General features: G+C 46.1%; 1 protein-coding gene across 1 annotated transcript in view; it reads right to left on the bottom strand.

Annotated features, from left to right (window-relative positions):
* Nucleotides 1-25,000, bottom strand: part of LOC140370956 (voltage-gated delayed rectifier potassium channel KCNH5-like) — a 102,368-nt gene that overhangs the window by 42,532 nt on the left and 34,836 nt on the right. The window contains exons 7-10 of the mRNA XM_072458238.1: nt 21,315-21,430; nt 17,462-17,854; nt 9,143-9,300; nt 7,420-7,691 (exon numbers count right to left, since the gene is read on the bottom strand). Of these exons, the coding sequence (XP_072314339.1) occupies nt 7,420-7,691; nt 9,143-9,300; nt 17,462-17,854; nt 21,315-21,430 (939 nt within the window). The remainder of the gene's footprint in view (nt 1-7,419; nt 7,692-9,142; nt 9,301-17,461; nt 17,855-21,314; nt 21,431-25,000) is intronic.

Genomic DNA, 25,000 nt, shown 5'->3' with positions numbered 1-25,000 from the left:
CCTGCACCTCCTGAGTTACCTCAGATGCCCTCCCATCGGAGAAGACTGGAATCTAATCAGAACATGTTTGTAGCGGTTTAAACACAGAATAATGATAGTTTATAATATCGACTGAATATCGATTGAATATCATTCGAATATCGGGAAACTCTAAAAAAGTATCAAGATATTATTTTTTGTCGATATCACTGAGCCCAGATCATGTGACCTGACCTGCATTTTGAAATATTACTTCACATAATACAGTTTTTTTATTTGCTGTTTAAATGACACTTGGCATCGGTCTCAGCAAATGAACTACAAACACGACAACAACAACGGCACATCGCAGCTCCGCCCACTTTGGACTTCTCCGCGGTTCGTTTTGGGATTCAGAAAAATTCAAATGATAAGAAAAAGGAACGGTTAACTGGGCGCTTAAGAAATAAGACAGGATTATGTTTTTTATTTGTCTTTAGTTGATGTCTGTTTTTTAATACAAATTTGAAAAAAAATTCTAAAATATTTTAACAAAAGAAAGAAAAAGGAACAACGAAGGCTAAACGTCTTTGTGGTTTAAGTTCATTCCAGGTCCTGAGCTGTGATTTGCCTCGCGCTTTCAAACATTTGATACTTTTTTCTGAATCTTTACGGGAAAAATGTTTATTTCAGTGTGTTTATCCGTCTGTAAAACGTAGATCACTGACACTTCTGGGGTCATTTTACAGACTTTCTTTGATACAACAAATGGAGGACGTCCAGACTTCATGAAAACACGTTCAGCTCCAACTTCAGACCCCGACTTCTGCGATCGAAGCGTCGCCGAATCCTCTCCAAAAGCCGGAGAACAGACGGCGCCGCTCGCCTCCCGCCGCTCGGGCCTCTTTATCGCAGCGGGAAACTCGTTAGCGAATATCATCTAAACGTGATCACAGTGTTTTACAGGACGAAAACTCTCAAATAATGACGAGAACGTGACACGAGCGGCTGCTGGACGACGCTTCACAGCAGATGGTTTTATGCTCCAGCCAGAAATGTCGGCCAATCAGAAGGCGGCGCCGGGCTTTGTTTTACGACGGTTATTTACTAAGCGTACATTTAGTTTCACACACTTTGTTCAGTTGGAATAGAAGCTTAAAAAGTGCAGTGTTATTTGTAGCTCTGGAAACAAGAGTGAGATTCTTTGGATGAAGAAATAATAATAGAAATTGGTTAAAATGATCGCAACATTTGAGGTCATATTTAATTACAGACTATGGGCAGCTAACAAGACGATTGGAAAATATATTTGTTATTGGGTCAACTCAGAAGTATAAATAATGAGTTTAAACATTTGTGACTTTACCTTTTAGATATTTCTCATGAAAGTTCACGCTACGTCATAAGGTGTAGAAAAAGTGTCAGATTTCTTGACCTGGTTTACGGTTCTGACTTAGCTAGGCGGGATAGCACATTTTAAAGTGACAGGAAGTGGAGCTGAATCCTTCTGTGATGTCATCAGTGTGCGACACAGAGACAGTTTAAACCATGGTTGGACTAAATAAAGGTGTTTTATGGTGTTATTGTGTGTCAGATCAGAACTGTTGTGTCATTTATGTGGAGTTTGGCTCTTGTTTACAGTCTGGTTGCTATGGTAACAGCTGTGGAACGACCTCTGACCTCTACCTTTGTCATATCTGTGCTCACGTCCAACCAGGAAGTACAATTATAAGCATAGACTTTGAACTTTCTAATCGAGGAACAGAAGAAATTCAAGCATCAAAAATAACATTAATAATTCACAACGGCTTCTTCTGCTGTCAGGACTGAGCAGGACGAGGCTCAGGACCCGGACCAGGACCAGGACCAGGACCAGGACCAGGACCAGGACCAGGACCAGGGCCAGGGCCAGGGCCAGGGCCCGGACCAGGGCCAGGACCAGGACCAGGACCAGGACCAGGACCAGGACCAGGACCAGGACCAGGACCAGGACCAGGACCAGGACCAGGACCAGGACCAGGACCAGGGCCAGGGCCAGGGCCAGGACCAGGACCAGGACCAGGACCAGGACCAGGACCAGGGCCAGGGCCAGGGCCAGGACCAGGACCAGGACCAGGGCCAGGACAATGACCAGGACCAGGACCAGGACCAGGGCCAGGGCCAGGGCCAGGGCCAGGGCCAGGGCCAGGACCAGGACCAGGGCCAGGGCCAGGGCCAGGGCCAGGGCCAGGGCCAGGGCCAGGGCCAGGGCCAGGGCCAGAGCCAGGGCCAGGATGTGGACCAGGGCCAGGGCCAGGGCCAGGGCCAGAGCCAAGGCCAGGGCCAGGGCCAGGATGTGGACCAGGACCAGGGCGAGGGCCGGGGCCAGGGCCAGGGCCAGGGCCAGGGCCAGGGCCAGGCTCAGGACCAGGTCCAGGACCAGGACCAGGACCAGGCCCGGGCCTCTGCTCCTCGGTGTAGTTCACTCACAGGTTACATAAGTCCTGCAGAAGTGCAGACGGAGCATTCAAAGTGACACTGGAGCTTCAGAGCGAGTGGGCGAGCAGAGGCTTCATCTCCTGGAGCGGCCGAGCCCCCAGAGATTCTTTAAGCAACCAAACTTTTCTGCTAAAATATTCCAGAACTCTGAGTCCCGTTAGTGACCTGAAGAACCTGAAGTCAGACAAAGTGTCTGTGGTGCAGTTCCACACAAACTGTTTTTTGGTAAATCCAGTTGAAAGAAAAGCACAGACGTCTTTCCTCTCCACAAATGCACAAAGCGCTTCCTCATGAACAAGGGAAAACAACATAGTCTGTGTTTGTGCTAAAACAGAGTCCAGAGCTCATGAAGATGTGATCGTCATGATGCCAGATCTTCAAGACTCTCCTCGTCCTTGAACTCTAAGAAGGAATCAGTCAACAAACATCTTTAACTCCTTAAACCCTGTCAAAGCTTCTAATCTAAGAATCTGAGATGTGGAGGAGACTTTACTGTCCTCTGCATTTGACCCACTGTTGACCCGTGTGTCTCCGTTAGTTCATTATATTTACTTGAAATGTGTTATTTTGGGTGAAAAACGTCCCAAAATAAGGCTGCGGACGCATTTAGAGTCTGGCTCTCTGGACGCCTTTAGAGTCTCACGCTCCGGATGCCTTTAGAGCCTCCTATAGAGTCTCCTTTAGAGTCTCCTTTAGAGTCCACTGCTTCTGTCTGAAATGGCGGCTGGACCTAAAATGCTCAGAAGTCTGTGCTGTGGGTGTGTTGGTGAATGTTTTGTCCCGGGACTCGCTTCAGACTCAGTGTCTTAAATAATGAATGAGACTCACAGTTACATAAGAACTGAACCAGCAGAGGAACCCAAGGAGCTGATGGTCAACAGGACCTGAGGAACCTGCACTGTGACTCGATCATGAACTCATGACAAATACAACATCTCAATTCCATAACTCTTAAGCCAATGACGAGGGTAAAACACATTATAGGACGGTTAAAAGTTCATGAAAGTCATAATATTGACTTGATCTCCTTAAAAAGCTGTTTCTCCTGAGTACAAACAGGACAAAACCAGACATCAATGATCTGAAACTGCACGTAAATCCCTTTGAGCGCTTCAGGAAAAAGTCAGACATACATTTAAAACGGCATTGCTCCATTTTCAAACTGTGAAAGAGAAAAGCGTCCGAGGAAACGCCCATAAACGGAACTCTGCAGGGAAACAATCCATTCATTACAATGTAGAGGAACTAAACATAAGACTTCAATTTACACAGTACACATTTGTCTAGTTATCCAGGAATGCTATTGTGATGCTAGCGCCCCCTTCAGGAGGTAATGCCATGTCAATAACCTCTACTACGATGCTAACGCCCCCTTCAGGAGGTAATGCCATGTCAATAACCTCTGTAGTGATGCTAACGCCCCCTTCATGAGGTAATGCCATGTCAATAACCTCTACTGCGATGCTAACGCCCCCTTCAGGAGGTAATGCCATGTCAATAACCTCTGTAGTGATGCTAACGCCCCTTCATGAGGTAATGCCATGTCAATAACCTCTACTGCGATGCTAACGCCCCCTTCAGGAGGTAATGCCATGTCAATAACCTCTACTGTGATGCTAACGCCCCCTTCAGGAGGTAATGCCATGTCAATAACCTCTGTAGTGATGCTAACGCCCCCTTCATGAGGTAATGCCATGTCAATAACCTCTACTGCGATGCTAACGCCCCCTTCAGGAGGTAATGCCATGTCAATAACCTCTGTAGTGATGCTAACGCCCCCTTCATGAGGTAATGCCATGTCAATAACCTCTACTGCGATGCTAACGCCCCCTTCAGGAGATAATGCCATGTCAATAACCTCTACTGCGATGCTAACGCCCCCTTCAGGAGGTAATGCCATGTCAATAACCTCTATAGTGATGCTAGCGCCCCCTTCAGGAGGTAATGCCATGTCAATAACCTCTATAGTGATGCTAGCGCCCCCTTCAGGAGGTAATGCCATGTCAATAACTTCTATTGTGATGCTAGCGCCCCCTTCAGGAGGTAATGCCATGTCAATAACCTCTACTGTGATGCTAGCGCCCCCTTCAGGAGATAATGCCATGTCAATAACCTCTACTACGATGCTAGCGCCCCCTTCAGGAGGTAATGCCATGTCAATAACCTCTACTGCGATGCTAGTGCCCCCTTCAGGAGGTAATGCCATGTCAATAGCCTCTACTGCGATGCTAGTGTCCCCTTCAGGAGGTAATATCATGTCAATAACTTCTACTGTGATGCTAGTGTCCCCTTCAGGAGGTAAAGCCAGGTCAATAACCTCTATTGTGATGCTAGCGCCCCCTTCAGGAGAGAATGCCATGTCAATAACCTCTACTGCGATGCTAGCGCCCCCTTCAGGAGGTAATGCCATGTCAATAACCTCTACTGCGATGCTAGTGTCCCCTTCAGGAGGTAATATCATGTCAATAACTTCTACTGTGATGCTAGTGTCCCCTTCAGGAGGTAAAGCCAGGTCAATAACCTCTATTGTGATGCTAGCGCCCCCTTCAGGAGAGAATGCCATGTCAATAACCTCTACTGCGATGCTAGCGCCCCCTTCAGGAGGTAATGCCATGTCAATAGCCTCTATTGTGATGCTAGCGCCCCCTTCAGGAGGTAATGCCATGTCAATAACCTCTATAGTGATGCTAGCGCCCCCTTCAGGAGGTAATGCCATGTCAATAACTTCTATTGTGATGCTAGCGCCCCCTTCAGGAGGTAATGCCATGTCAATAACCTCTACTGTGATGCTAGCGCCCCCTTCAGGAGATAATGCCATGTCAATAACCTCTACTACGATGCTAGCGCCCCCTTCAGGAGGTAATGCCATGTCAATAACCTCTACTGCGATGCTAGTGCCCCCTTCAGGAGGTAATGCCATGTCAATAGCCTCTACTGCGATGCTAGTGTCCCCTTCAGGAGGTAATATCATGTCAATAACTTCTACTGTGATGCTAGTGTCCCCTTCAGGAGGTAAAGCCAGGTCAATAACCTCTATTGTGATGCTAGCGCCCCCTTCAGGAGAGAATGCCATGTCAATAACCTCTACTGCGATGCTAGCGCCCCCTTCAGGAGGTAATGCCATGTCAATAACCTCTACTGCGATGCTAGTGTCCCCTTCAGGAGGTAATATCATGTCAATAACTTCTACTGTGATGCTAGTGTCCCCTTCAGGAGGTAAAGCCAGGTCAATAACCTCTATTGTGATGCTAGCGCCCCCTTCAGGAGAGAATGCCATGTCAATAACCTCTACTGCGATGCTAGCGCCCCCTTCAGGAGGTAATGCCATGTCAATAGCCTCTATTGTGATGCTAGCGCCCCCTTCAGGAGGTAATGCCATGTCAATAACCTCTACTGTGATGCTAGCGCCCCCTTCAGGAGGTAATGCCATGTAAATAACCTCTACTACGATGCTAGCGCCCCCTTCAGGAGGTAATGCCATGTAAATAACCTCTACTGTGATGCTAGTGTCCCCTTCAGGAGGTAAAGCCAGGTCAATAACCTCTATTGTGATGCTAGCGCCCCCTTCAGGAGGTAATGACATGTCAATAACCTCTACTGTGATGCTAGCGCCCCCTTCAGGAGGTAATGCCATGTCAATAACCTCTATAGTGATGCTAGCGCCCCCTTCAGGAGATAATGACATGTCAATAACCTCTACAGTGATGCTAGCGCCCCCTTCAGGAGGTAATGACATGTCAATAACCTCTACAGTGATGCTAGCGCCCCCTTCAGGAGGTAATGACATGTCAATAACCTCTACAGTGATGCTAGCGCCCCCTTCAGGAGGTAATGACATGTCAATAACCTCTATTGTGATGCTAGCGCCCCCTTCAGGAGATAATGACATGTCAATAACCTCTACTGTGATGCTAACGCCCCCTTCAGGAGGTAATGCCATGTCAATAACTTCTACTGTGATGCTAGCGCACCCTTCAGGAGGTAATGACATGTCAATAACCTCTATAGAGATGCTAGCGCCCCCTTCAGGAGGTAAAGCCATGTCAATAACCTCTACTGTGATGCTAGCGCCCCCATCAGGAGGTAATGCCATGTCAATAACCTCTATAGTGATGCTAGCGCCCCCTTCAGGAGGTAATGCCATGTCAATAACCTCTATTGTGATGCTAGCGCCCCCTTCAGGAGGTAATGACATGTCAATAACCTCTACTGCGATGCTAGCGCCCCCTTCAGGAGGTAATGACATGTCAATAACCTCTATAGAGATGCTAGCGCCCCCTTCAGGAGGTAAAGCCATGTCAATAACCTCTACTGTGATGCTAGCGCCCCCATCAGGAGGTAATGCCATGTCAATAACCTCTATAGTGATGCTAGCGCCCCCTTCAGGAGGTAATGCCATGTCAATAACCTCTATTGTGATGCTAGCGCCCCCTTCAGGAGGTAATGACATGTCAATAACCTCTACTGCGATGCTAGCGCCCCCTTCAGGAGATAATGCCATGTCAATAACCTCTACTACGATGCTAGCGCCCCCTTCAGGAGATAATGCCATGTCAATAACCTCTACTACGATGCTAGCGCCCCCTTCAGGAGATAATGCCATGTCAATAACCTCTACTGCGACTCATTTGTGACTCGACTTCAATTAATCGTACTTAAAATAGAAGTTATTCAGCAGGAAACGCATTATAAGTGGGAAAATGTTGTGTTTTCCTCACAACAGTCTATTTTTATGATCATTTTATTTTGATTATAAAGATTTATATCGTCCAACAGCAGAAAAGAGCAGTAAGATGAAGATTTCCGTGTGAATTTGCTTTTTTCCTGGTACTTTTCAGTATATATATAGTTATTTTACAGACTTCTATGCGTCTGTTCTTGGTCATAAACACGGTCAGATCACAGAGATAGTCACGTCAACGCTTCAGTCGACAAACTGACCGGCGGGACGCGTCTTCGAAACTAAACGCCACGACTACTCACATCCGACCATCATCATGGCGACGGAGAAGATCTTTTCGCCGTCCGTGGTCGGGGCGATGTTCCCGAAGCCGATGGTGGTGAGGCTGGTCATGGTGAAGTACAGCGAGGTGATGTAGAGCGAGTCTTTGCCCGGGCCGCCCTCCCAGCGGCCCGACCCGCTGGCGTTGAACCTGTAGGGGGAGCCCATGCTGAGCGCCAGCTGGTACAGCCAACTGTCCGACTTGACGCTGTTGGTGGCCTCGTCGATCACCTCGTAGTCCCCGATGCTGTACCTGCAGGAGAAGAGGACCTTTCAGGTGTTCGACTGTCCGAGCCGCTGTCCTCACATTTAAGAGAAAGTAAAAGTGAAACCAATAAGCTCCGCCCCGGCCCTGGCCCTGACCCCGCCTACAATGTCAAAACCACACCCTAAATCTAACCGTAAACCTACAAAAAGGCTTGAATTTTAACCCTAATTCCACAATGAGGCCTTACTCTCAACCATAACCCAACAACGTCGTAAAACACCAAAGAAGAAGAAGAAGAAGTGGAAGAAGAGAAATAAGAAGAAAAAGAAAAAGAAGAAGAAAAAGAAGAAGAAGAAAAAGAAGAAGAAAAAGAAGAAGAAGAAAAAGAAAAAGAAAAAGAAGGAGAAGAAGAAGAAGAAGAAGAGGAAGAAGAAGATGAAGAGGAAGAGGAAGAATAAGAAGAAGCCTTTTAACACGCTCACAAACAATAACAAAAATAGAAAATGTTCCTAAATTGTGGGAACATTTAATCCCTTTTTTCAGAATTTGGAAGCAAAGATCTGACGCCGGTAAATCCCAGGACCGAGTTTGAATGTTCTTCTCATTGTCGTTCCCTCCGACACATTCAACCCGTCACAGTCTAATAACGCTCGTCCTAAAATCTAAAACACAGGCTTTAAAGAAGGCATAATGGCTACCGATAAATGTTCTAAAACTTTCAGAACTTCACTCACACAAGATTCTGACACACACTTTTGATAAACAAACATAAAACTCATCCAGACTCGATTCACTCTTCTCAAACTCAACGTCTCTAGAATCTAACATAGTCTCTCAGTTTGATGATCAGAGCTCCAGGCGCTACATTAGCGTTCACGCATTAGCACGTTAGCATATTGCTGAGTGTGTGAAACAGCAGATGCTGTGCCACGCTGAGACTCATTTAGGAACGTGTGAACATGAGAGACAGAGCCTGGGAAAAGGGTTTCATGAGCGGCACAGCGGCTTCAGACCGGCTTCAGACTGGCCTCAGACCGGCTTCACACCGGCTTCAGACCGGCTTCACACCGGCTCCACACCGGCTTCACACTGGCCTCAGACCGGCTTCACACCGGCTTCAGACCGGCTTCACACCGGCTCCACACCGGCGTCACACCGGCTCCACACTGGCTTCACACCGGCTTCACACTGGCCTCAGACCGGCTTCAGACCGGTTTCAGACCGGCTTCACACCGGCTTCAGACCGGCTTCACACCGGCTTCACACCGGCTTCAGATCGGCTTCAGACCGGCTTCAGACCGGCTTCAGACCGGCTTCACACCGGCTTCACACCGGCTTCAGACCGGCTTCACACCGGCTTCACACCGGCTTCAGATCGGCTTCACACCGGCTTCAGACCGGCTTCACACCGGCTTCACACCGGCTTCAGATCGGCTTCAGACCGGCTTCAGACCGGCTTCACACCGGCTTCAGTCCTGGCATGATTATGTTCTTACCAGATGCAGGCGAGCCAGTGAGCGACGAGTCCAAACACACAGACGAGCAGCACCAGCACCGCGGCGCCGTACTCAAGGTAATGGTCCAGTTTACGAGCCACACGGCCCAAACGCAGCAGACGGACGACCTTCAGGGAGCTGAAGAGAGAACTGATGCCCTGTGAGGACAGAGGGGTAGACCTGGTTTAGACCTGGTTTAGACCTGGTTTAGACCTGGTTTAGACCTGGTGTGGACCTGGTTTAGACCTGGTTTAGACCTGGTTTAGACCTGGTTTAGACCTGGTGTGGACCTGGTTTAGACCTGGTTTAGACCTGGTTTAGACCTGGTGTGGGTTTAGACCTGGTTTAGACCTGGTTTAGACCTGGTTTAGACCTGGTTTAGACCTGGTGTGGACCTGGTTCAGACCTGGTTTAGACCTGGTTCAGACCTGGTTTAGACCTGGTTTAGACCTGGTGTGGACCTGGTTCAGACCTGGTTTAGACCTGGTTTAGACCTGGTGTGGGTTTAGACCTGGTTTAGACCTGGTTTAGACCTGGTTTAGACCTGCTTTGGACCTGGTTTGGACCTGGTTTAGACCTGGTGTGGACCTGGTTTAGACCTGGTTTAGACCTGGTTTAGACCTGGTTTAGACCTGGTGTGGGTTTAGACCTGGTTTAGACCTGGTTTAGACCTGGTTTGGACCTGGTTTAGACCTGGTTTAGACCTGGTTTGGACCTGCTTCAGACCTGCTTCAGACCTGGTGTGGACCTGGTTTAGACCTGGTTTAGTCCTGGTTTAGACCTGGTCTGTGGACAGCGGTGTAGGAGGATAGTCTGCTCTTTTGGAGACAGGAGTGTGACGTGTTCAGGAGCTTTTTTAAGAAACTCAGCGTCTCTTGCCAAAACCTCTGAGATTCACAGCGACTGCCAACGTTTCCTCCACAGAAACTGAGCCGGCGAGATAATGTGATTTAACGTATGTTTTAGAGTCTGTAAAGCAATTTGTGCTCTACGCACGGTGTGTCCTGCAGAGAGAGCCAGAGAAGTCAGGAATAAGACCCGCAACCTCCAGGCCAGAAGTGTTTTCTCATATAAATACACTCTCTCTCCCCTTCGTCTCCACCAGAGCTGAAAAGAGCCAACGTTTATCTCTTAACTAGAGACGGACGAGATGTTGTGATGATTGTGAGCGTCGTGTAGAGTAAAAATGCAGCAACAATTAAAGCGTAAAGTGACATTTCTGCCATCGTTACACCGTGAAGAGCAGGTTACACCGTGAAGAGCAGGTTACACCGTGAAGAGCAGGTTACACAGTGAAGAGCAGGTTACACTGTGAAGAGCAGGTTACACCGTGAAGAGCAGGTTACACCGTGAAGAGCAGGTTACACTGTGAAGAGCAGGTTACACTGTGAAGAGCAGGTTACACTGTGAAGAGCAGGTTACACCGTTACACCGTGAAGAGCAGGTTACACCGTGAAGAGCAGGTTACACAGTGAAGAGCAGGTTACACTGTGAAGAGCAGGTTACACTGTGAAGAGCAGGTTACACCGTGAAGAGCAGGTTACACCGTGAAGAGCAGGTTACACTGTGAAGAGCAGGTTACACCGTGAAGAGCAGGTTACACTGTGAAGAGCAGGTTACACTGTGAAGAGCAGGTTACACCGTTACACCGTGAAGAGCAGGTTACACAGTGAAGAGCAGGTTACACTGTGAAGAGCAGGTTACACTGTGAAGAGCAGGTTACACTGTGAAGAGCAGGTTACACAGTTACACCGTGAAGAGCAGGTTACACCGTGAAGAGCAGGTTACACAGTGAAGAGCAGGTTACACTGTGAAGAGCAGGTTACACTGTGAAGAGCAGGTTACACCGTGAAGAGCAGGTTACACTGTGAAGAGCAGGTTACACCGTGAAGAGCAGGTTACACCGTGAAGAGCAGGTTACACCGTGAAGAGCAGGTTACACTGTGAAGAGCAGGTTACACCGTGAAGAGCAGGTTACACCGTTACACTGTGAAGAGCAGGTTACACTGTGAAGAGCAGGTTACACAGTGAAGAGCAGGTTACACTGTGAAGAGCAGGTTACACCGTGAAGAGCAGGTTACACAGTGAAGAGCAGGTTACACTGTGAAGAGCAGGTTACACTGTGAAGAGCAGGTTACACCGTGAAGAGCAGGTTACACCGTTACACTGTGAAGAGCAGGTTACACTGTGAAGAGCAGGTTACACTGTGAAGAGCAGGTTACACCGTTACACCGTGAAGAGCAGGTTACACCGTGAAGAGCAGGTTACACTGTGAAGAGCAGGTTACACTGTGAAGAGCAGGTTACACCGTTACACTGTGAAGAGCAGGTTACACAGTGAAGAGCAGGTTACACTGTGAAGAGCAGGTTACACTGTGAAGAGCAGGTTACACTGTGAAGAGCAGGTTACACCGTTACACCGTGAAGAGCAGGTTACACCGTGAAGAGCAGGTTACACAGTGAGGAGCAGGTTACACTGTGAAGAGCAGGTTACACTGTGAAGAGCAGGTTACACCGTGAAGAGCAGGTTACACCGTGAAGAGCAGGTTACACTGTGAAGAGCAGGTTACACCGTGAAGAGCAGGTTACACCGTTACACCGTGAAGAGCAGGTTACACCGTGAAGAGCAGGTTACACTGTGAAGAGCAGGTTACACTGTGAAGTGCAGGTTACACTGTGAAGAGCAGGTTACACTGTGAAGAGCAGGTTACACCGTGAAGAGCAGGTTACACCGTGAAGAGCAGGTTACACTGTGAAGAGCAGGTTACACCGTGAAGAGCAGGTTACACCGTGAAGAGCAGGTTACACCGTGAAGAGCAGGTTACACTGTGAAGAGCAGGTTACACTGTGAAGAGCAGGTTACACCGTGAAGAGCAGGTTACACCGTGAAGAGCAGGTTACACCGTTACACTGTGAAGAGCAGGTTACACTGTGAAGAGCAGGTTACACAGTGAAGAGCAGGTTACACCGTGAAGAGCAGGTTACACCGTTACACTGTGAAGAGCAGGTTACACTGTGAAGAGCAGGTTACACCGTGAAGAGCAGGTTACACCGTTACACTGTGAAGAGCAGGTTACACTGTGAAGAGCAGGTTACACTGTGAAGAGCAGGTTACACTGTGAAGAGCAGGTTACACCGTGAAGAGCAGGTTACACCGTTACACTGTGAAGAGCAGGTTACACTGTGAAGAGCAGGTTACACTGTGAAGAGCAGGTTACACAGTGAAGAGCAGGTTACACAGTGAAGAGCAGGTTACACTGTGAAGAGCAGGTTACACAGTGAAGAGCAGGTTACACAGTGAAGAGCAGGTTACACTGTGAAGAGCAGGTTACACTGTGAAGAGCAGGTTACACCGTGAAGAGCAGGTTACACCGTGAAGAGCAGGTTACACCGTTACACTGTGAAGAGCAGGTTACACTGTGAAGAGCAGGTTACACTGTGAAGAGCAGGTTACACAGTGAAGAGCAGGTTACACCGTGAAGAGCAGGTTACACTGTGAAGAGCAGGTTACACTGTGAAGAGCAGGTTACACTGTGAAGAGCAGGTTACACTGTGAAGCTTTAAGTCTTACAGTTTTTGAATCTAGGGCTGATAAATCTCTTTCTCCGACACGTTCTGCTCCAGGATATTATTTTTGCTAAATTGATTCGGTTGTTTTTAGCGGGTGTGAACCTCGCGGGGGAAAGTGTGAAGTGTGAACGCTTTGAAAGTAAAATAATTAACTAACTTTGTCTCCGTGTGTCCAATTAAAACATATTTTACGTCCCCTGCGCCGCCGCCGCTCGCATCAGCACAAACCCAACAACACTCCAAAGCTCTAAAGCTCTAAAGCTCTAAAGATCTAAAGCTCTAAAGCTCTAAAGCTCTAAAGATCTAAAGCTCTAAAGCTCTAAAGCTCTAAAGATCTAAAGCTCTAAATCTCTAAAGATCTAAAGATCTAAAGATCTAAAGATCTAAGGATCTAAAGCTCTAAAGATCTAAAGATCTAAAGATCTAAAGCTCTAAAGATCTAAAGCTCTAAGGATCTAAAGCTCTAAAGATCTAAAGATCTAAAGATCTAAGGATCTAAAGATCTAAGGATCTAAAGCTCTAAAGATCTAAAGATCTAAAGCTCTAAAGATCTAAAGATCTAAAGATCTAAGGATCTAAAGCTCTAAAGATCTAAAGATCTAAAGATCTAAAGCTCTAAAGATCTAAAGCTCTAAGGATCTAAAGCTCTAAAGATCTAAAGATCTAAAGCTCTAAAGATCTAAAGCTCCAAAGCTCTAAAGATCTAAAGCTCTAAAGATCTAAAGCTCTAAGGATCTAAAGCTCTAAAGATCTAAAGCTCTAAAGCTCTAAAGATCTAAAGCTATAAAGATCTAAAGCTCTAAAGATCTAAAGCTCCAAATATCTAAAGATCTAAAGCTCTAAAGATCTAAAGCTCTAAAGATCTAAAGATCTAAAGCTCTAAAGATCTAAAGCTCCAAAGCTCTAAAGATCTAAAGCTCTAAGGATCTAAAGCTCTAAAGATCTAAAGATCTAAAGCTCTAAAGATCTAAAGATCTAAAGATCTAAAGCTCTAAGGATCTAAAGCTCTAAAGCTCTAAAGATCTAAAGCTCTAAAGATCTAAAGATCTAAAGCTCTAAAGATCTAAAGCTCCAAAGCTCTAAAGATCTAAAGCTCTAAGGATCTAAAGCTCTAAAGATCTAAAGATCTAAAGCTCTAAAGATCTAAAGATCTAAAGATCTAAAGCTCTAAGGATCTAAAGCTCTAAAGCTCTAAAGATCTAAAGCTATAAAGATCTAAAGATCTAAAGCTCTAAAGATCTAAAGCTCCAAAGCTCTAAAGATCTAAAGCTCTAAGGATCTAAAGCTCTAAAGATCTAAAGATCTAAAGCTCTAAAGATCTAAAGATCTAAAGATCTAAAGCTCTAAGGATCTAAAGCTCTAAAGCTCTAAAGATCTAAAGCTATAAAGATCTAAAGCTCTAAAGATCTAAAGCTCTAAAGATCTAAGGTACAAGAGCTTTGTCCCACACTCAGAGTTTAATGTGTCCATGTCCCAAACGCTCGTACGATATTATCACGATCAGATGGACAAGGACATGGGCTCGTCCAGGTTTCAACAAAGTATAACAAAGTATAACAAAGTATAACAAAGTATAACAAAGTATAACCAATAGAGTTTGTAGTTTTTCCTGGCCGAGAAGGAGGGTTTAAGGACAGAGGAGGCTGAGTTTAGACCAGGATTAAACCAGGATTAAACCAGGATTAAACCAGGATTAAACCAGGATTAAACCAGGATTAAACCAGGATTAAACCAGGATTAAACCAGGATTAAACCAGGATTAAACCGGACTGAATTGGCCCAAATGATAATTGGTATTGAGGTAATAAAGCATTAAAGTTCTGTAGCATTTAAATGATTCCCTTCATTATCCTGAAGTGGACCTGTAGATGTTTCAGTAGTGGACCTGAAGATGTTTCAGTAGTGGACCTGAAGATGTTTCAGTAGTGGACCTGAAGATGTTTCAGTAGTGGACCTGAAGATGTTTCAGTAGTGGACCTGAAGATGTTTCAGTAGTGGACCTGTAGATGTTTCAGTAGTGGACCTGTAGATGTTTCAGTAGTGGACCTGTAGATGTTTCAGTAGTGGACCTGTAGATGTTTCAGTAGTGGACCTGTAGATGTTTCAGTAGTGGACCAGTAGATGTTTCAGTAGTGGACCAGTAGATGTTTCAGTAGTGGACCAGTAGATGTTTCAGTAGTGGACCTGTAGATGTTTCAGTAGTGGACCAGTAGATGTTTCAGTTCTTCTGTGTAAAAGGTTTGGACAAGTCTGAGTCTGACCACTACAACCAGAGAACCACATCATGGACCAGGAAACGCCAAGGTCAAAGGCACAGAAACAGAAGCAGGACTGTGAACCGGGACGAGGGGGCGGGACAACTCTCTCACTCCTGGAATACGGTTCTGAGAAAGTCGGGCAGGAGGTGGCGCTGTTGTCCTACTGGGATGCTGGGACATTTGTCTAAGGACACGGGACGCTGGGACATTTGCCTAAGGACACGGGACGGTGGGACATTTGTCTAAGGACACGGGACGCTGGGACATTTGTCTAAGGACACGGGACGATGGGACATTTGTCTAAGGACACGGGACGCTGGGACATTTGTCTAAGGACACGGGATGCTGGGACATTTGTCTAAGGACACGGGACGCTGGGACATTTGTCTAAGGACACGGGATGCTGGGACATATGTCTAAGGACACGGGACGCTGGGACATTTGTCTAAGGACACTGGACGCTGGGACATTTGTCTAAGGACACGGGACGCTGGGACATTTGTCTAAGGACACGGGACGCTGGGACATTTGTCTAAGGACACGGGACGATGGGACATTTGTCTAAGGACACGGGACGATGGGACATTTGTCTAAGGACACGGGACGCTGGGACATTTGTCTAAGGACACAGGACGCTGGGACATTTGTCTAAGGACACAGGACGATGGGACATTTGTCTAAGGACACAGGACGCTGGGACATTTGTCTAAGGACACGGGACGATGGGACATTTGTCTAAGGACACAGGACGCTGGGACATTTGTCTAAGGACACAGGACGCTGGGACATTTGTCTAAGGACACGGGCGAGTATGAAGTGTTTGTGCTTTATATAAGAGCAGATATTCCACTTGTTTTTTATGGATTTTAAAGGATTTCTATTACAACATCAGAAAGTTTAATCTGATAAATACACAGTTCACTTGCGGTTTTCTGCGTTGGTGTCGTGTAAAATGCTCCGATTTGGTTTTTTCCCGCAGACTCGTGACGGAAAGGGCGGGAAAAGCGCTCTCTCCGCCCGCGGTGTGGGCCGCGCTTAATTGGACTCAAATGAAGCAGAACGAGGCTGTAATGGACTCGATCGGGCGTCGATGGAGGTTCAAACTCAGACGAATCGTTACAACAAACGGAGAGACTCGCGACGAAGCCAAACGATCGGACGACTGAACGAAGCGGTCGTTTTGTAGAGGACGAAATTACTCGCACCGACTCATCGAAAATACTCGTGTTGTAACTGAGTAGATCGTTTTGGATCGTTGACTGGATCTTTAAACTTGTGCTTGCTTCAGTTTCTGCTCGTTTCGCTTTACAAACTCACAAAACGACACTTTACGGCAGAGAATACACGGATTTTAGCTTAAAACAACTTAAAATAAGCTTAATTCATATAGTTTTATATAAAGACTGGTGTAAAATGCGACTAAAATGAGGTGAAATTGTTCTACATTTTTGGCGGCCGTATTTGGAACAGAGTACGTTTTTAGCCGTTTACCTTTACTTACGTACACTAAACTACTGCATGGTCAATAAATACAATGAAGGTTTTGAATCACTTCGATCTCAATATTGACTAATCTAAGCACTTTACATTGAAGTTTACTTTTATGAGGAAAGACTGAGCAGGAAGGACTTAATTTTACTTCAAAAATCGTCACATTTCTTTAAATTGAACGATAAAAGACCTAATTTAGTTCATTTTTTAGTCTTTATGATTGTATTGAGACCTAAATATTCACGACTATTGATGAACTAACCATACTAATAACTAACCCTAACCCTAATAATCCTGTGGAGGTCTACCCTTCGGTCTCAGGGGTCTTTATGCAGCTAACGAGCTCAAACGGATTAAGTGGAGCAGAGGTGGACTTTCTAAAGACAAACTAACGTGTCTTTGCAGATGTTCAAACACTTATTTCGCTGACAGTCGGTGATCATACCGTTTTATCACAATAAAGACAGGAATCACCTCGTCCAAGGGCATGGGAATGGGCATGGACATGAACAAGGGCATGAATATGGGCAAGGACAAGTGCATGGGCAGAGACATGGACAAGGGCATGGACAGAGACATGGGCATGGACAAAGGCATGGACAGAGACATGGGCATGGACAAGGGCATGGACAAGGGCATGGGCATGGACAAGGGCATGGACAGAGACATGGACATGGGCATGGACAAGGGCATGGACAGAGACATGGGCATGGACAAGTGCAAGGACAGAAACATGGGCATGGACAAGGGCAAGGACAGAAACATGGGCATGGACAAGGGCATGGACAGAGACATGGACAGAGACATGGGCATGGACAAGAACTCCTCCAGGTTTCTACTTTTTCCCAAAGCGGTTTGGTCATTTTTCCTGGCCGAGAAGGAGGGTCTAAGGACAGGGCAGCTTGGGACATTTGTCTAAGGACACGGGACGCTGGGACATGGCTAAGTCCCCATGACTGTCGGTCATCATACCGTCTTATCGCGACAAAGACAGGAATCACCTCGTCCACGTTCTCGAAGGCGTTGATGATGTCGTAGGGCAGGCAGGACAGCAGGTCGATCACGAACCACGTCTTCAGGTAGTTCATGCGGATGAGGCCGGGGTGGGAGATGACCTCGCCGCCGGGCCCGACGAACGTGGTGTGGAAGTTCAAGACGATGTCCACCAGGAAGATGACGTCCACCACGCTGTCCAGCACCAGCCACGCCACGTTGTTCTGCTTGGTCTTGAAGGACACGTTGTACGGGACCATGATGGCGGTGTAGAAGGTGAGCACGAGGATGACCCAGTCCCACGTGGTCTTGAAGGTGCAGTAGTGGAGGATGATGTGCGGCGGCGTCCTCGGGACCTCCTGCTTGTACAGCGGGAGGATGTCCGAGTTCAGCTGCAGGACCTGGAGCAAGGAAAACAGAGGTAGAAGAACAAGGGTGCTGGGACAAAGGCATGCTAAACGACGAGGAAGAGAGCGAACGTGAAGAAGAACGTGAAGTAGAAAGAGATGTTATTTCACAGGGGGACAGGCTGCAAAATAGACGGGGGCCCGGGGCCCGTAAGCAGTCAAATCTCCGGCGGGCCCGGGGTTTGAATTAGGAGGGGCCCCGTGCCCCTGTATCTAAATTCCTCGGAAAAAAAATCAAGATTCAACTAGTAATTTGGCCACATTCGGGGCATTTTCATTGCTTAAGTTTCGTTTTGACAGACATGCCCACTTGGCAGTATTCTCGCTTCTCATTGGCCGAGCGGTGTCCGTGATCTATTTCGATGAAAGCGAGCATCTGATTGGCCGCTGCGTTCGGTCTTGTTCGGATGTACTCGGAAATGTCTAATTTTGCCCCTAAAGTGATATCTAGGTTGGCGGGCGTCAATCTCTCCTCAGTCCACAATTCAGTCATTTTAAAGTTGTTTGCAACAAAAGCTGTGTCAATGTGGAAGTATCCAAGGGCCCCAAGGGCCCCGCCCCCTTTGGAGTTGTTAGCATCGGGGCAATGTATATATGTGTTAGTAGTTTATTTTGTAGGATGTGATTTTATATATTCCACAAGAAATGCTGTAAACAGTATTTATTTTGTATCTAAGAAACATTATTATATTAAATTAAACAGTTTTAAAGATCATGATCTCTGGTTTATATGATTCAGTATTTGTGCTCTTCATATCAAATAACAGATAAAAGTACTTTAAATTGTTTTACATGATGATAATAACCAGGTTTAAAACAACACATTTATCTTGTTCTTATGATGCTGCGATGCCGCTTGTGGGCCCCTGAAATTGCTGGGGGGCCCCTAACTTTGAAAATCTATTTCTCAGCCTGCCTGAGGTCACGGGATTGACCTCAGAATGTCAAAGCCTCAGACACGTGAGGACGTCCGAGCTGCTTTAAACACATTTAACTTTTGTTGTTTACAGGAGGTTTAACAGCACATTATGACACGCGCTTAGCATGTTTTATGGTTATATCACAGACTTTAAAGCACAGATTATACTTTTTAGAATCAGTTTTGTTGTTGTTTTCAGTGGCAATTCATAAAAAACACCATAAACTAATGTAAAAACAACAACAACAACAACAATAATACCGTATAAGTCGTACCTGTTAAAATAATAACAGATGAGAGAACATGGTGAATAGGTGTACGAATGCTAACACTACCTTCAGCTACATGACGTATGCTAACACCTTCAGCTACATGACGTATGCTAATGCTAACACCTTCAGCTACATGACGTATGCTAACGCTAACACCTTCAGCTACATGACGTATGCTATCGCTAACACCTTCAGCTACATGACGAATGCTAACGCTAACACCTTCAGCTACATGACGTATGCTAACACCTTCAGCAATATGACGTATGCTAACGCTAACACCTTCAGCTACATGACGTATGCTAACACCTTCAGCAACATGACGTATGCTAACGCTAACACCTTCAGCAACCTGACGTATGCTAACGCTAACACCTTCAGCTACATGACGTATGCTAACGCTAACACCTTCAGCTACATGACGTATGCTAACGCTAACACCTTCAGCTACATGACGTATGCTAACGCTAACACCTTCAGCTACATGACGTATGCTATCGCTAACACCTTCAGCTACATGACGAATGCTAACGCTAACACCTTCAGCTACATGACGTATGCTAACACCTTCAGCAACATGACGTATGCTAACGCTAACACCTTCAGCTACATGACGTATGCTAACACCTTCAGCAACATGACGTATGCTAACGCTAACACCTTCAGCAAAATGACGTATGCTAACGCTAACACCTTCAGCTACATGACGTATGCTAACGCTAACACCTTCAGCTACATGACGTATGCTAACGCTAACACCTTCAGCTACATGACGTATGCTAACGCTAACACCTTCAGCTACATGACGTATGCTATCGCTAACACCTTCAGCTACATGACGAATGCTAACGCTAACACCTTCAGCTACATGACGTATGCTAACACCTTCAGCAACATGACGTATGCTAACGCTAACACCTTCAGCTACATGACGTATGCTAACACCTTCAGCAACATGACGTATGCTAACGCTAACACCTTCAGCAAAATGACGTATGCTAACGCTAACACCTTCAGCTACATGACGTATGCTAACGCTAACACCTTCAGCTACATGACGTATGCTAACGCTAACACCTTCAGCTACATGACGTATGCTAACGCTAACACCTTCAGCTACATGATGCACAGACAGAACTGTGGTAAGTGTCTGGTATGTTAAAGGTTGAATGGACGATTTTTTTGGCATAAATATGAGTCTTATTTCCTCGTTGGGTGGACTGCCGATTAGTCCTGCCACGTATCAATCATAAAACGCACCTATCGCTCACCTGCAGCCTCGTGCGGATCGACCCACATTTACGCGTGTCTAAGCGCATTGATCTATCATAATATAGTTCTCTCAGTGTACGGGGCAAAATGAAGACGGAGAAAGACAGTTCGAGCTGACGCAGAAGTGGACAGAAATCTACAGGAGACGAGAGATGCGATGCGCTCCGTTGCGCTAATAAACAAACGCACGTGTGTTGTATCAGTCCACACGGGGGAGTGCACATGCGCACTTCCGCCTGCGTTCTCAAATCACCGAAAAATTGTCAATTGCACCTTTAACGTAACATATGAACAGTTCTTCAGATAACTATAGCATAAAGAACATGTAACAAGTTTAGCAAAGCATCAGTTTTACCCCAAATCACTAAATCCACTGAATTCTTCTTCCTCTGTGTCACTTCTAAACAACTCCACAAACTCCAGAGGAAGAGGAAGTGCAGATTCTTCTTCTGCGTCGCTCAGAGCCCAGAGCGCCCTCTTGTGGTGGTCAGTGTGAAAATAAAGAATAATATCACAAGTCGCTCTGGCCAAAACTATGAAAAAAGGTGTGACTTATAGTCCAGAAAATACGGTAATAATAATAATAGTAGAAAGTATAGACTATGCTGAAATAAAATCAAATAAGGGCATGCAAAATAAAATATGTAGAATAAAAGTGATTTAAATACAATATATACATCATTTTATGAAGTTCAAATACAATTTTAAATTTTGATTTTTTTTCTTCTTCATATTTCAACCCTGAAAACTCCAAATTGTGGCTTATTGTCTTGTTATTAAGACTTCAAATGATTTTCAAGCAGATCTGATTTACTGGAAAGTATCTTACAAGGTCCTTGAGGGTCGTCGCGGTTTGGAATTATGATTATTGCGACAGAAAATTTCACAATTAAATGTACGATTGTTTGTACGTTTCTGTGTAAATGTGTTTAAACGTCAGTCTTTGTCCCGTGGAGTTAATTAGCCTTTAATGACAGTTTGACTCGTTTACCTCGGCGAGTCGGCTCTGCTTGTGGCACTCGTGTTTGCCCAGAGGGGGCGCTATCTGCTGCAGCGCGTTTCTGTTGGTGGTCAGCGCGCGGGTCAGACGGGCGAACTTGGTCCAGCCTGAGAGGAAACAAACACAAAACTAATACAAATACAAGGTTTAAACGTCATGTCGAGACAAACATTATAATTCACAAAAGAAGAGACAGAGAGGAAAATATATGATACAAGTTTAATAAAATACAAATAAACGAGTCAAAATGGAGTAAAAAGTCAACAAATGTCATTGAAAAGAAGAAGAAACACAAAACTGACACAATCGAGTCTTTGGAACAACAATAATCGACAATAAACTGAATCTAACACTACAAACAACAAACAAAAAAATATCAGATTGTGAGACTAAAAAGCAAGATTTTACAGCATCAACTGTTCGTTTCGACAAATATATTTTAAATGTATTAATAAATCAAATCTAAATCTTCCTAAACGACACTTTTTAACCCTGAGGTCGATCTGAGCCAGTCACAAAAAAAAGTTAAGTAATTCCAGTGTGTGTGTGTGTGTGTGTGTGTGAGGGGCGTGGCTAAAGCTTGTGTGTGTGTGTGAGGGGCGTGGCTAAAGCTTGTGTGTGTGTGTGAGGGGCGTGGCTAAAGCTTGTGTGTGTGAGGGGCGTGGCTAAAGCTTGTGTGTGTGTGAGGGGCGTGGCTAAAGCTTGTGTGTGTGTGTGAGGGGCGTGGCTAAAGCTTGTGTGTGTGTGTGAGGGGCGTGGCTAAAGCTTGTGTGTGTGTGTGAGGGGCGTGGCTAAAGCTTGTGTGTGTGAGGGGCGTGGCTAAAGCTTGTGTGTGTGTGTGAGGGGCGTGGCTAAAGCTTGTGTGTGGGTGTGTGTGTGTGTGTGAGGGGCCTGGCTAAAGCTTGTGTGTGTGAGAGAGGGGCGTGGCTAAAGCTTGTGTGTGTGTGTGTGAGGGGCGTGGCTAAAGCTTGTGTGTGTGTGTGTGTGTGTGTGTGTGTGAGGGGCGTGGCTAAAGCTTGTGTGTGTGTGTGTGTGTGTGTGAGAGAGGGGCGTGGCTAAAGCTTGTGTGTGTGAGAGAGGGGCGTGGCTAAAGCTTGTGTGTGTGAGAGAGGGGCGTGGCTAAAGCTTGTGTGTGTGTGTGTGTGTGAGGGGCGTGGCTAAAGCTTGTGTGTGTGTGTGTGTGTGTGTGAGGGGCGTGGCTAAAGCTTGTGTGTGTGTGTGTGTGTGTGTGTGTGAGGGGCGTGGCTAAAGCTTGTGTGTGTGTGTGTGTGAGAGGGGCGTGGCTAAAGCTTGTGTGTGTGAGAGAGGGGCGTGGCTAAAGCTTGTGTGTGTGTGTGTGTGAGGGGCGTGGCTAAAGCTTGTGTGTGTGTGTGTGTGAGGGGCGTGGCTAAAGCTTGTGTGTGTGTGTGTGTGTGTGAGGGGCGTGGCTAAAGCTTGTGTGTGTGTGTGTGTGAGGGGCGTGGCTAAAGCTTGTGTGTGTGTGTGTGAGAGGGGCGTGGCTAAAGCTTGTGTGTGTGAGAGAGGGGCGTGGCTAAAGCTTGTGTGTGTGTGTGTGTGAGGGGCGTGGCTAAAGCTTGTGTGTGTGTGTGTGTGAGGGGCGTGGCTAAAGCTTGTGTGTGTGTGTGTGTGAGGGGCGTGGCTAAAGCTTGTGTGTGTGTGTGTGAGAGGGGCGTGGCTAAAGCTTGTGTGTGTGAGAGAGGGGCGTGGCTAAAGCTTGTGTGTGTGTGTGTGTGAGGGGCGTGGCTAAAGCTTGTGTGTGTGTGTGTGTGTGAGGGGCGTGGCTAAAGCTTGTGTGTGTGTGTGTGTGAGGGGCGTGGCTAAAGCTTGTGTGTGTGTGTGTGTGTGAGGGGCGTGGCTAAAGCTTGTGTGTGTGTGTGTGTGTGTGTGTGTGAGGGGCGTGGCTAAAGCTTGTGTGTGTGTGTGTGTGTGTGAGGGGCGTGGCTAAAGCGAGCATAAACGGGAACAGTTTTGCCTCATTTCTTTGACTTCTCTGCACGATCCAAAATGAACGGGTCGTTCCTTTTCTTTGTGTCATGATATTTTTATAAGACTAAAACTCTTTCATGTCGTCGTTTAATCGTTTGATCCAGAATCTCGAGACAGAGGCTATTTCATCTTTATTTCATCCTGTCGTCGTGTCCTTGGGCAAGACACTTCCACCTCGTTAAATAAAAGTGTTTGAGTGTCATTATTGGCGTCATCTTGGGTTCATGAAAAGTGAACGGTTCAAGCCCCCTGCTGGCCATTTATGGAACTCCTCCTGTTTGTAGCATTGTCCAAAACACAATCTGTGTTTTTAATGAGATTTTCAGACATTCCTTCAAACACAAGACACGAAACCAACACAGAGAGAACGAGCAACACAGATCTGAGTCCGTCCAAGTCCGAAATCCAAAACTTAATCAGATTTTTTTTCACTCGTCGTCTGATTGTTTTTAAGTGGAAAGATCGTCATGAAAAATAGAAGCGTTTTCCTGTTATTAATTCCGTTTTAATTCATGTATTTCCTGTTTTGTGTTCTTTATTTGTTTCATCTTTTTCTCTTTATCGTTGTATTATATTCACATTTTTTCTCTCAAGGAAATTCACTTCAACGAATCGAAACACAAATATTATATAATGTGAAAAATGACGTTTCGCTTCAATTTGAAACAATTGTTCCAAAATGGCCCAAACCGTGTCTAAACATAAAAGGTGTAAATTGCAGTCGTCATGACGACGCAGGTGCTCGTCACATGTTCCAGCCTCTTTCTCTTTAATCGTGTTATTTTGAGCGTTTGTTCCGTTTTGTTTAAACCTGGAAACGTCGTTCACACACGAGGCTTTTGTCGTTACATATTTACCGCTCGTAACGTCCAGAATAAAACACGATGTGGAACACGGAGCGAACTCAGCAACGTTTGAACATGTTCTATCAGTGAACATCAGACTCAGCAGGAGCCCTGGTTTAGACCTGGTTTAGACCTGGTTTAGCCCTGGTTTAGTCCTGGTTTAGACCTGGTTTAGTCCTGGTTTAGTCCTGGTTTAGACCTGGTTTAGACCTGGTTTAGACCTGGTTTAGTCCTGGTTTAGACCTGGTTTAGACCTGGTTTAGACCTGGTTTAGTCCTGGTTTAGACCTGGTTTAGCCCTGGTTTAGTCCTGGTTTAGACCTGGTTTAGCCCTGGTTTAGTCCTGGTTTAGCCCTGGTTTAGTCCTGGTTTAGACCTGGTTTAGTCCTGGTTTAGTCCTGGTTTAGACCTGGTTTAGACCTGGTTTAGACCTGGTTTAGTCCTGGTTTAGACCTGGTTTAGACCTGGTTTAGACCTGGTTTAGTCCTGGTTTAGACCTGGTTTAGCCCTGGTTTAGTCCTGGTTTAGACCTGGTTTAGCCCTGGTTTAGTCCTGGTTTAGACCTGGTTTAGTCCTGGTTTAGTCCTGGTTTAGTCCTGGTTTAGACCTGGTTTAGACCTGGTTTAGCCCTGGTTTAGTCCTGGTTTAGACCTGGTTTAGTCCTGGTTTAGTCCTGGTTTAGACCTGGTTTAGTCCTGGTTTAGTCCTGGTTTAGACCTGGTTTAGACCTGGTTTAGACCTGGTTTAGACCTGGTTTAGTCCTGGTTTAGTCCTGGTTTAGACCTGGTTTAGACCTGGTTTAGTCCTGGTTTAGTCCTGGTTTAGTCCTGGTTTAGACCTGGTATAG

Source organism: Eucyclogobius newberryi, unplaced genomic scaffold, assembly GCF_026437365.1.
Source record: "Eucyclogobius newberryi isolate DKJ021-1_F unplaced genomic scaffold, fEucNew1.0.hap1 SCAF_21, whole genome shotgun sequence".
Classification (NCBI taxonomy): domain Eukaryota; kingdom Metazoa; phylum Chordata; class Actinopteri; order Gobiiformes; family Gobiidae; genus Eucyclogobius; species Eucyclogobius newberryi.
The sequence above is the reverse complement of the archived record's forward strand: the minus strand, read 5'-3'. Positions and strand labels throughout refer to the sequence as shown.